Source organism: Pelobates fuscus, chromosome 2, assembly GCF_036172605.1.
Source record: "Pelobates fuscus isolate aPelFus1 chromosome 2, aPelFus1.pri, whole genome shotgun sequence".
In the NCBI taxonomy this organism is placed as follows: domain Eukaryota; kingdom Metazoa; phylum Chordata; class Amphibia; order Anura; family Pelobatidae; genus Pelobates; species Pelobates fuscus.
The window spans coordinates 413,093,176-413,106,487 of NC_086318.1; the positions used below are offsets into that span (position 1 = coordinate 413,093,176).

At 44.0% G+C, this 13,312-nt stretch overlaps 1 protein-coding gene across 1 annotated transcript; it reads right to left on the minus strand.

The window, feature by feature from the left end:
• Nucleotides 1–1,048: 1,048 nt before the first annotated feature.
• GPR75 (G protein-coupled receptor 75) lies at nucleotides 1,049–8,877 on the minus strand. Its single transcript, XM_063441482.1, has 2 exons — nucleotides 8,772–8,877; nucleotides 1,049–4,763 (listed from the first exon to the last, which is right to left on the minus strand). Exon 2 carries the CDS (start codon nucleotides 4,623–4,625, stop codon nucleotides 3,012–3,014), a length of 1,614 nt encoding a protein of 537 aa, XP_063297552.1. The 5' UTR covers nucleotides 4,626–4,763; nucleotides 8,772–8,877; the 3' UTR covers nucleotides 1,049–3,011.
• Nucleotides 8,878–13,312: the final 4,435 nt, after the last annotated feature.

The window sequence follows — 13,312 nt, forward strand, 5'->3', positions numbered from 1 at the left end:
ATTTGAATGCGCATTAGATTCGAGTAAATATGATGTATGGTGCATCCACACAAGGGTAATTCACACAGAAATCATATCAAACATTTGCTGATCATCACTGTAGGCTTATGCGATGTCTGTCACAAATGAATTCCGCCCCCCTCAAATATAAACAAAAAAATAAATATTTTTTTTTAAATAAACACATTTCACTTCTCTTCATTAGTACTTCCCCTCCGTCCTTACGGTAACACAGTTATAATCCTTAGTTGTCATGGCACTCTTAGAAAAACAAGTTTTTGGGTACAAAGTATAACTATTAATACTGAAACTCAAAGTATTTAAAGCAGCAGTTCATAAACCCTATATTATTTCCATGTGTATACACTAGTTTAAACAGGCATACTATATTCAAAGGTTTCCAGGCAACTGCTCGCCATTAATTGGTTACTATAGCAACAATGCCTTCTTTAGTGCAACGGAAACCCCATGGCACTGATAAAGATACCCCTATATTATTGGGGAGAGCTGAATAAAGGTGTTTTAGGGAATTTTTGAAAAATGATTCACTTAAAGAACCACTCTAGGGACCCAGACCACTTCAGCTTAATGAAGTGGTCTGGGTGCCAGGTCCAGCTAGGGTTAACCCATTTTTTTTTATAAACATAGCAGTTTCAGAGAAACTGCTATGTTTATTAATGGGTTAAGCCTTCCCCCAAATCCTCTAGTGGCGGTCTCATTGACAGCCGCTAGAGGCGCTTGCGTGATTCTCACTGTGAAAATCACAGTGAGAGCACGCAAGCGTCCATAGGAAAGCATTGTAAATGCTTTCCTATGCGACCGGCTGAATGCGCGCGCAGCTCTTGCCGCACGTCTGCATTCCGCCGACGGGGCGGAACGGAGGAGGATCGGAGGCAGAGATCTCCCCGCCCAGCGCTGGAAAAAGGTAAGTTTTACCCCTTTTCCCCTTTCCAGAGCCTGGCGGCAGGGGGACCCTGAGGGTGGGGGCACCCTCAGGGCACTATAGTGCCAGGAAAACGTATGTTTTCCTGGCACTAGAGTGGTCCTTTAAGTAATTTTACTATTGACAGGGTTATTCGCTAAAAAATTTTTTTTAAATGTTTGTAAATCAAAGTGAAATCAAAATTAATTTTAAAATTTAAGGCCAAAGTAGCTGAACAAGTCGCTTTGAATTCCTAACATTTCTCAATTTAGTGAATAAGCTCCTGAATAATGGCTAACCCACCTTACTTTGTGTAATTTTGTGTAATTTGAGTCCCTGCCCATAAAAAAATGAGGAACCTCTGGTTTTAAGCTAATTTGAAAAGGAAGATCTAAGCAGATCTCAGCAGAGTTGGGCCACAATGACAGGTGGCAGATTTAATGGCATAACAAGTAAAACGTTACTATAAATTCAGTTTAAAATGGCAGCGCTTGAAACGCCCAAGTGTTAAGGTTATTCAATTCTTATTCTTTTTAAAGAAAAAAGATAACACAACACAATTTATTTCGATTGACAAAGCCTTCAAATTGGCTCTGTCACCTGAAATCCCCTTAAAGAAAATGACTGTAAAACAATATTCACCGTAGATTAATAATACTGTTATCTAATCAAGCCATAGTAATATTAAATGTGACTGCAACTTTAAGATCTGATACATTTGCTGTGTGTAGGCAGCCATTTGTAATATGGCATCCCATTTTTCAAACTTTGCATGGCACCTTATGACTAAAGCGGATTGGTGGTCATGTGATGTTAACTCTCCATGAAATTTGAAGGGTTACTCCAAGCACCATAACCACTTCAGTGTTTTTAAGTGGTAATGGTTCAATGAACCTCCACAGAAGAAGGATAAAGCTCCATTCAGGTACCTGGTGGTATCTTATTGACTAAAGAGGATTGGTGGTCATGTGAAAACAAGTCTCCATAACCACTTCAGTGTTTTTAAGTGGTCATGGATCCATTAAAATAGCCACGCTCAGGACGAGAACATAAAGAGGTTACCACTGGAACGGCAGCTTTCTAATGATTAACCCCTTAAGGACACATGACATGTGAAATGACCGTGAAATGCTTGGCGAAATGGTAGCCATCTTTATGAGACAGTCATAAGCCGCGGTCACCCATCCTCTCCACGACAAAACTTTAACATAACCAAACGGTACACATTCAGCTGTAGTTATGGAATTCAAAGCAACAAGTTTGACAAATTTGGAGACACAGCCCACTGTTAGTCACAGAAAGTGATCTTCCTGTGCTTCCTAGCTGCATGTACTGCACACATTTATTTTTTGGGGTGCAGTGAAAAACTCCTGCAATCCTACAAATTTAAACAGTAACCTATGTATTGCATAGGACCATGGTGATTAAGGAACAGTTTAAGTTCTAAACGATATTTTTTACTTCAGTTTTACTCTAAACATAGCTAACTATAACTTAAAAAGTCTGTATATTGAATGTATTTAGTGTCCTATATTACGCATAATCTCCATTTAAGCACATTTTCGGTCAAAACTGAGATTGGCTGTTTATGCATTTCAGAATAATTTGTATTCTATATACAAATCCTACGATGTACCCCCACTACATATGTCCCGTACTGCCAACACACAATACTCCTTTGTAAATCACCGGAACGTCTATATTATAATGTGTATCAGTTTCATAGTCGTGAAAATAGTCTTAAAAAAAAAAAAGATTTTAAGAGTGTTAATTACATTTCCCTTAGATGCTCTATCACAAAAAAAAAAAACATACTGAACATAGTGTACAGTGCCTAGATTAAAATATAAGTACAAAATGTAACAATGATGCAATATTACAATTTTAGAATGCAAGCTTTTAAAAAAAATCTTTTTTTTCCTGTTATTAACATATGTTACATTGTTTAATAAAGTTATATGCAAAAATATGTATACATACATTATATGTATGTATTATACGTGTATGTGTGTGTATGTTATAATCATTGTTATGGCAAGTATATAACACATTTAATAAATGTTGTTTACAAGATGCATATTAGTCAATGTTACACAGATGGCACTGGGATCTGCTTCGCTGAAGTGCTCTCACAGTCTTGCATTAAGTCATTGGTAGTGTGATAATGCATGGCAATATATGATTTGGCAAAGCCAAATGTAGAGTTCACCGGTTGTAGGCTATTGGGAGTGCTGAGTTCTTGAGAGGGGCTGCTGTTGTAGATGCTATAATAAGGTTCTATACGGGTGTTAATTGGAGTTGAGCTGCTGTGTGCATAATGTTGATGTCCAGCCGATCCCTTGGGACTTAGCACGCTATCTTTCGAATGACTTGGTCCACAAGCTTGATCCACAAATTTCTTTTGTGGTTTTGGAGATAACATATATGCTGAATTGGTTTCGTGGTGAGAAGACTTGTTCCTGTTGACTTCCAAGCTTCCTTTACCAATGGCACGCAATCTGGTCTTCTGTTTGCAACAGAGAAAGCCCAGAGCCACATACTGGATGCACCAGAGGACCCGTCTCCTCAGTCCGGCACTGTTCCGTGAGTAGATGAAAGGGTTTAATCCAGATTTGAGAAATATCAGAGTGAATCCACAAAGTTCAAACTGGTACAAGATAAAGCTACTGTTGCTGGTTAGAACGTCTTGGACCAAGGAGATGCCTAGCGGTAGGCAGCAAATAAGGACAGATAGTACAATGACGACACACGTTACTACCGCTTTGGAGTCCTTTGCAGTTGAGAGGTTAACCGCAGAGACTAGCTGAAGTCTGCTGGCTGGCACTGGCATTTGGCTCAGTTTTTTGGTGTAGGCATGAGTCTGAACATGCTGGAGTTTGTTGTAATTCTGGTTCCTATATAAAGCAGGTACTGAACACTGCACCCCATCCACACCAGGGCCAATAAAATTCGGTGGTCTAGTTGTGTCTACTGTGATGATTGGGCATTTTCTCACCTGGGCATTTTTCCTTAATGCCTGAGCAATCATGATGTAAGACACGGACACCACTGCAACGCAAAATGTGAAGTCAATGACATAAAGGTATAGGATAACTTTGCCCTCACCGCTAATCAGGCTGTACATGGGAAGGCATATCCGAGACTTGCGTGTCCGTAGCGTGGCTAATGTGGCTAGAGTAAAGCTTGTAGTCCACAAAAGGACAGTTAGCATTAAAGTGCAAGGGAAAGATGCTGTCCTATTGGGCTGTTGTCCTAGCACCATCCTTAGCCGGTGAAGCGCAATGACGGCCACTGTCTTAAGAGACATAATTATAAATCCAGAGCTAGTGAGATGGAAAGTGAAGCAAAATGCGTCAGGTACATTACTTTCAGAGTCAAAAAACAAGACAAAGGCAAACATTGGGGCAGATATGCAGCAAATAAAGAGGTCACAGAAGGATAGATTCAGGATCATAAAGTCAAAGTTGGTCCTGAATTTCCGAAAAGCTGGGTCAAAGAATGACAAGAATACCACCAGATTTCCATATGAGCCCAGGCAGAAAATAATGACCAACAGAAAGGTACAGGTGACCAGTGTAGCCGTGTGGATAATCTCCTGAATATCTCGAAAGGTCCCGTTGCCAACATGAGTCACAGAGGTGCTATTGACATAATCATAGCGATATTGGTCTGCGAAATCTGTCATTCTGTCTGACAAATTCATTTTAATACTGAAGTTTTCCGAATCATGTCTTATTGCATGGAGTTAGCACAGGAGATGGACTCTCAGGCAAGTCCATGAAGGCAGCTGTAACGTTCAACAGGGCTCACTGTTTCCAAAATGGACCCACGGCTAGTGGATCTGAAAAGAGGAGAAGGGGAAAAAAAGCATAGCTGTAACAAAACACAGTCATCATTTCAGCAGTCAGTTTAAAAAAAAAATGAGCAGGCACAACCATGAACACAATCTGTAGAAGCCATGAGATATAGATTCTTCCTCGAGCAGAGAAGACATAGCAATGATATAATGCATTTTCTTGAGGAGAAAAAAGGGTCTATCAGCAGAATCCCCTGCCCATACTGTCCTCCAAATCTCCTCACCTTGTAGCATCATCACAAGAAGCCCGTACTACCTGTCTTCAGCATCAGCACAAATCAGTGGCTTCTGTCTGATCTGCAGGAACCCCCCTCTCGCAACCCTCCCCCTCCATCAGTGCCAAAGCCTGCTTCTTCAGTAGGCCTTCCCCCTATCCTACCCCTCCTCAACCTCGTCAGCGCTGTCCAGCTCCTGCAATAAGCAAGGCCATACAAGCAGAAATGCTCTGATTGGAATTGTGCAGGCTTACAGGGCCCATCGTGGGTTATATATCTAATTATCTATAGGCATACAATGCAGCTCTGCTATTGTCGGATGCAATGCAGACATGATATAGCTGCCTCGGGTATCTTATGCAGGTTCCCCATACATAGATAAAGCTTCAATTTCTTTCTGGTTATAGAAAAAAAGTGCATTTTAAAACAGTCTGTTTGCTATAAGCTTACACTGTGCAGGATTGCAATCCCTATATTATTGTATGCAAAACTGCAACCACTCGTTACGAAATGCAGGACTGCACTAATTATAATGCACGCTGAGGAATCTCTTTTTAACCAGATGCCATATCAGTCTTGGAATAACCAGCTGTACAAAGCATGCAATGATTAGATTCATGCAGACTTGCTACACCCAGGTCCTGCTATAACCTGGAATAAAATGCAGATTTGATGTATAAAGATTGCTGTGGTCTTATATTTAGAGAGACCACAAAATCTAATAGCATTAATGCGTGGCAGGGCCCAGCTGCAGGAAAAGACCGAACGATGGTGCTGACTGGTAGCGAGTACCCATTTTCAGGCCTGGAACACCAATATTAACCCTTTGACGAGACCATTAATGTTTGTAAAATTACACTGTTATTTTAAAAAAATTCTAATATCTACTAAAACCAAAATGCACATAAAAATGCTACACAAAGTTACACGGACTCAGCCATCATCGTGGGAGTAAATGTGAATGTCCTCTTCCACACTAGGTGTGATGTCAACAGTCAGGGCATCTGATAACAACCTAGGCCACTGCTCTCATTATAGCTAATATATTCTCCTTCATCCATAAACCCACAGCTGTCCCTGGAATATCACATGTACTGTGCTCATCTAAGCCACACTTATACATACAGACAGCACATCAGCTACCCACCGAATACCACCAACCCCAAGCAGCAGACCACCTGCCCACAGCATGCCACCATCTCACCTACCTAGAGCAAGCAACCAACCCTAATCAGCAGACCACCAACCGACAGCAAGCCACCAACCCCAAGCATCACATCACCTACCTAAAGCAAGCCACCAACCCTAAGCAGCAGACCACCAACCGACAGCAAGCCGCCAACCCCAAGCAGCACATCACCTAACTACAGCATGCCACCAACCCCAAGCAGCAGACCACCAACCGACAGCAAGCCACCAACCCCAAGCATCACATCACCTACCTAAAGCAAGCCACCAACCCCAAGCAGCAGACCACCAACCGACAGCAAGCCACCAACCCCAAGCATCACATCACCTACCTAAAGCAAGCCACCAACCCCAAGCAGCAGACCACCAACCGACAGCAAGCCACCAACCCCAAGCAGCACATCACCTAACTACAGCATGCCACCAATCCCAAGCAGCAGTTCACCTACCTAGAGGAAGTCCTAAAACAAAGCAGCAGACCACTAACCAACAGCATACCACCAACCTCAAGAAGCACATCACCTACTGACAGTAAATGTGAATGTCCTCTTCCACACTAAGTGTGATTTCAACAGTCAGGGCATCAGATAGCAACTTAGGCCACTGCTCTCATTATAGCTAATATATTCTCCTTCATCCATAAACCCACAGCTGTCCCTGGTATAACACACGTACTGTGCTCATCTAAGCCACACTCCTACATACAGGCAGCATATCAGCTACCCAGCGAATACCACAAACCCCAAGCAGCACCACACCTACCTAGAGCATGCCACCAACCCCATACAGCAGACCACCTGCCCACAGCATGCCACTAACCCTAAGCAGCAGACCGCCAGCCGACAGCAAGCCACCAACACCAAGCATCACATCACCTACCTAAAGCAAGCCACCAACCCCAAGCAGCACATCACCTAACTACAGCAATCCTCTAACCCCAAGCAGCAGACCACCAACCCACAGCATGCCACCAACCCTAAGCATCACATCACCTACCGACAGCAGGCCACCAACCTATAGCAGCATCTCACCTACCGACAGCATGCCATTTAACAGAATGCCACCAACCCCAAGCAGCACATCATCTAACTACAGCATGCCACCAATCCCAAGCAGCACACTATCTAACTACAACATGCCACCAACCCCAAGCAGCACATCATCTAACTACAGCATGCCACCAAACGCAAGCAGCAGATCACCTACCTAGAGGAAGCTACCAATCCCAAGCAACAGACCACTAACCAACAGCATGCCACTAACCCCAAGCTTCACATCACCTACTGACAGCATGCCACCAACCCCAAGTATCACATCAGCTACTGACAGCATGCCACCAACCCCAAGCACGACATCGGCTACTGACAGCATGCCACCAACCCCAAGCATCACATCGGCTACTGACAGCATGACACCAACCCCAAGCATCACATTGGCTACTGACAGCATGCCACCAACCCGAAGCACCACATCGGCTACCGACAGCATACAACCCCAAGTATCACACCCACTCATAGAATGACACCTACAATAAGCAGCCCCAGCAGCACATACCTTCTTATGAATCCCACATACCCTAAAAAGCCCATTTAACATCAGAATCCAGTCCACTGCTAGCATCCACATACCCTCCATCATCACTGTGCCCCTAATATCCACCTAACCCCCAGAATCATGGTAACCCTAATATGCACTTACCCCCAGATTCATGGTACTCCCAATATGCATCTACCCCTAGAATCAAGGTACCCCTAATATCCACCTACTCTAGAATAACCAGACCTCTAATATCCACCTACCCCTGTATCACGGTACCCCTAATATCCACCTACCCCCAGCATCATGGTACCCCTAATATCCACCTACCCCCAGCATCACGGTACCCATAATATCCACTTACCCCCAGCATCACAGTACCCCTAATATCCACCTACCCCCGTATCATGGTACCCCTAATATCCACTTACCACCAGCATCACGGTACCCCTAATATCCACCTACCCCTGTACCATGGTACTGCTAATATCCACCTACCCCCAGCATCACGATACCTCTAATATCCACCTACCCCCAGCATCACGGTACCCCTAATATCCCCCTACCCCCAGTATCACGATAACCCTAATATCCACCTACCTCCAGCATCACGGTACCCCTAATATCCACCTACCTCCAGCATCATGGTACCCCTTCAATCAACCTACCCCCAGTATCACGATACCCCTAATATCCACCTACCACCAGCATCACGGTACCCCTAATATCCACCTACCTCCAGCATCAAGGTACCCCTAATATCCACCTACCTCCAGCATCAAGGTACCCCTAATATCCACCTACCTCCAGCATCATGGTACCCCTAATATCCACCTACCCCCAGAATCACGATACCCCTAATATCCACCTACCTCCAGCATCATGGTACCCCTAATATCCACCTACCCCCAGCATCATGGTACCTCTAATATCCACCTACCCCCAGCATCCACCTAGTCCATTATCCCACAGCATCCTGGTACCCAGCCTCCTCCAAGCCCCAGCATCCATCTGCCTCGTGCAGCATCCCACCTACTGCTGGCAGCCCACCTACCTCCGGATCGGGCTCCTCCATGGCTCTACAAGGGGATTCATCAGCTTTCCTGCTAGAGCGATGCGTTTATTATTATCCACAGTCGTCATCATCCTGGCCCCCCGCACCAACATCAGGCAATGTGAATACTGAGTGCTCAGCGACCCTCCACACCCCCACCCGGCCCCCTCCTCCATTACACCCAATGCAGGGAATCCTTACCGCGACCAATGGCAGGGCACTGCGGGAGGGCTGTCATCAGCTGGAGCTCTGTACATACACACACAGGAGCTCTGTACACACACACACACACAGACACACATGATCTCTGTAGATACACACACACAAGAGCTCTGTACACAAACACACAGGAGCTCTGTACATACACACGCAGGATCTCTGTACCTACACACACAGGAGCTCTGTACACACACATACACACAGGAGCTCTGTACACAAACACAGGAGTTCTGTACATACACACACACAGCAGCTCTGTACATACATACACACACACACACACACACACATGATCTCTATACCTACGCACACACAGGAGCTATGTACATACACACACACAGGAGCTCTGTACATAAACACACAGGAGCTCTGTACATACACACACAGGAGCTCTGTACATACACACACTGGAGCTCTGTACATAAACACACATGAGCTCTGTACACACACACACTGGAGCTCTGTACATACACACACACAGGAGCTCTGTACACACACACACTGGAGCTCTGTACATACACACACACAGGAGCTCTGTACACACACACACAGGAGCTCTGTACATACACACACACAGGAGCGCTGAACATACACACACAGGAGCTCTGTACATACACACACACAGGAGCTCTGTACACACACACACAGGAGCTCTGTACATACACACACAGGAGCTCTGTACATACACAGGAGCTCTGTACACACACACACACAGGAGCTCCGTACCTACACACAGGTGCTCTGTACATACACATACAGGAGCTCTGCAGAGACACGCACCGGAGCTCTGTACCTACACACACGCACCGGAGCTCTGTACCTACACACACGCACCGGAGCTCTGTACACACACACAGGAGCTCTGTACATACACACACAGGAGCTCTGTACATACACACACACAGGAGCGCTGAACATACACACACAGGAGCTCTGTACATACACACACACAGGAGCTCTGTACACACACACACAGGACCTCTGTACATACACACACAGGAGCTCTGTACATACACAGGAGCTCTGTACACACACACACAGGAGCTCCGTACCTACACACAGGAGCTCTGTACATACACATACAGGAGCTCTGCAGAGACACGCACCGGAGCTCTGTACCTACACACACGCACTGGAGCTCTGTACACACACACAGGAGCTCTGTACATACACACACAGGAGCTCTGTACACAAACACACAGCAGCTCTGTACATACACACACACAGGAGCTCTGTACACACACACACACAGGAGCTCTGTACACACACACAGGAGCTCCGTACCTACACACAGGAGCTCTGTACATACACATACAGGAGCTCTGCAGAGACACGCACCGGAGCTCTGTACCTACACACACGCACTGGAGCTCTGTACACACACACAGGAGCTCTGTACATACACACACAGGAGCTCTGTACACAAACACACAGGAGCGCTGTACATACACACACAGGGCTGCAGCAAGCCCTCCTCTTACTACAGGAGCTATGTCCTACTATAGCCTCTCTCTATAGCAGCCTTAGGCTGGGGTTATTCTTCAACACTCTCAATCTGACTGATAAGAAATGGAGTACAAGACTGTCAATCAAACCCCCTTAATGAGACCCCAAATCCTATCTGTTTTATCCTGTGGCTCCTCTTTTTTTATCCTGTCACACTGTCCTTATCTCTCATACTGACCATCTTCTATATTGCTGTCCCCTTTTCTGTCCCGATGTCCCTTTTTTATCCATTTTTTCTTTCCGCCTGTCCCATTTTGATCCCATTGTCCCTTTTTATATCCGCCTGTCTTTTTTTTATCCACTAATGTAAATGACAAATGTCCGGACACACAACTGGATGATCCAAGGCAGTCTTATGAAGACACAGGGGTTGGTAAAGTTTTAACTCTCTAGTAGTCTTAAGCATTGAGAAAGACGCCTAGTAAGTCGAAACGTTGCCAATATAGACTGCTTTTTATAGTCCAGTTGTTTCCCCGGACAGCCGTCATATAGGTTTATGGATTTAGAAGATTCCACAATTTGTTTGAGTTAGAGGTGTAGAGTGTGATCAATTACTTGATCAACAGGCTTGTGCAGTCCCTTTTTATCCATTGTCCATTTTTTGTATTCTTCTGTCCATTTTTCTCTCTGATTTATCTCCTGCAGTCTTTCTATCTCACTGTGTCTATTTTCGGTGTTTACATGCTGGGAGGAAGTTTCACTATAACATGGAACTAATGCTTACTTACATTTGTTTGGCATGGACAATATTTTCGATATCTTAAACGCCACGGATGGCCAAAGGAAGATCACCATCTACAACTCCAATCTCTGATGCTTTGCCAACCTTAAGGTTCTAGTTCTACAAAGCATACATTTTCTTCCTTTTGTCTATGCATGAGTTCGAGAGATATGACTTAAAATGCATCCAGCTAATCCAAGCACATTGAGAGTTTGGAGTTCACTCAAATAGGCATAGGCATAGCACTAACCTCTATTCTAGTTGCACAGGAGATGCACACTCACTTTTCCTAGTGGTCGAAAAGTCAAAAATCAAAAGAACCACAGAGTAAATGGTGGGAACACAATGTTTTATTGCATAGAGCTTTAAACTTGATATTATTCAGTTATATAGATGGTATAATAAGTCGTCTCATGGTCATGTCACAACATCAACATCTTCAATAACCTTGGAATTGTTTCATACATGATTTACAGAGGACTTCTTGCATTAAAAGCAGCAATCTTATACAGTTCATACCTTTCACCTTCCATGAAGCTCAAACCAACATCAATTTACGGAGTGGATGAAGGCTAATTCCAAGATGGGGTATTGCCATAATGCCCATGGTGGATTGCCTGATGAATAGTATCTTACCTTCTAAACACTGACTTTCCCATCTCGGGAAAGTTCAAAAGAACCTCTACGAGATCACCCAGTCATCTCCAAATAAATAAAAAAAAAATATTCACAGTAATGCAAGGCAATTCAAAGGCAGACAGTCAGGGAATATTCACTAAATACATGGTCTTTGGAAATATACAAACCTACCTCCAAATTACTTGTGAATCTGAGCCTGTTTGCATCAATGAAATGGCCACAAATGATCCAACCCTGAGATGTGGATGACATGTTCAGAAATTGCCTGGGAATGAAGTCCAAAACAATTTCGAATTGTATTTTAATTTTTATCTTACCAAATCAAGTTGGTCAGACAAGCCCACGTGTCATTTTGTGATATTAAATAAGTCATCATTAAAATGTAATACCCAACAGAACGTGAAGATAGTGGAAATGTCTGCACCCAGTGGTGGAACTAATGTAGAGAAGGCAGAGGTGGAGAAATTTTATTGGGCCCCCGAGTGCAACAAATTTCCAAAATATAGATCCCCATCTGTCATAAGATTCCCACGATGCTACTGGGGATTTGCCATTTGCCCATCATTGCAAAGTTTTGTTTATGAGCAGTGTTTGTACGATTGATTGTAAGCTTGTTTTTGTATAGAGTATGTGTGTAGTGTATTTGTATGTACTGTTGTCATTGGAATGCAGTGGTCTACTTGTGTGTAGTGTTTCTGTTTGAATGCCGGGGTGTGTTTGTATGTAGTGTTGGCTTTTAAATGCAGGTGTGCTTTTGTATGCAGAGTTGGTGTTTGTATATAATTTTAGCGTTTTAATACAGGGAATGTGTTTGTATGTAATGATTGCATTTGTGTGCAGTGGTGTGTTTGGATGTAGTGTTGCATTTTAAATACAGATGTACATTGTGTGTAGTATTGGTGTTTGCATGAAGGGGTGTGTTTGTATGTAATGTTTGTGTTTGCACAGGTGTGTTTTCACAGGTGTGTTGGTGTTTTATTGCAGGGATTTATGTACATACATACACACACATCATCACACAGATACGAACATATTAAAGCACGGACACACTCACAAAGATACACACACCTGGACAAATGCACAAACCATGATACATAGATACACAACCTGGCATACACACACACACACACACACACACAAAGATACTCACTGACAGACACTGACATGCAGATACACACACAGATAGTATTTTTTATATTTTCAGCCACCCTCCTGTTAGATACCTTTTGTCTGCAGAAGGGTGACTTTTTTGGGTTACTGCTGGCTGAGGCTGATGTGTGCCTGCAGCAGCTCACGTTCTGCTGATGCCTGTGCTGCCTCCTCCCTTCCTCTCACGTGGTGCTCTCTATTAAGCTGGGAGGAAGTGATTGGTTGTGAATTACTCCCAGCCAGTTGATACTACAGGGCCCCTGTTCAGCGATACCCATCAGTTGCACTGGCAGTAGTTCCTTCACTG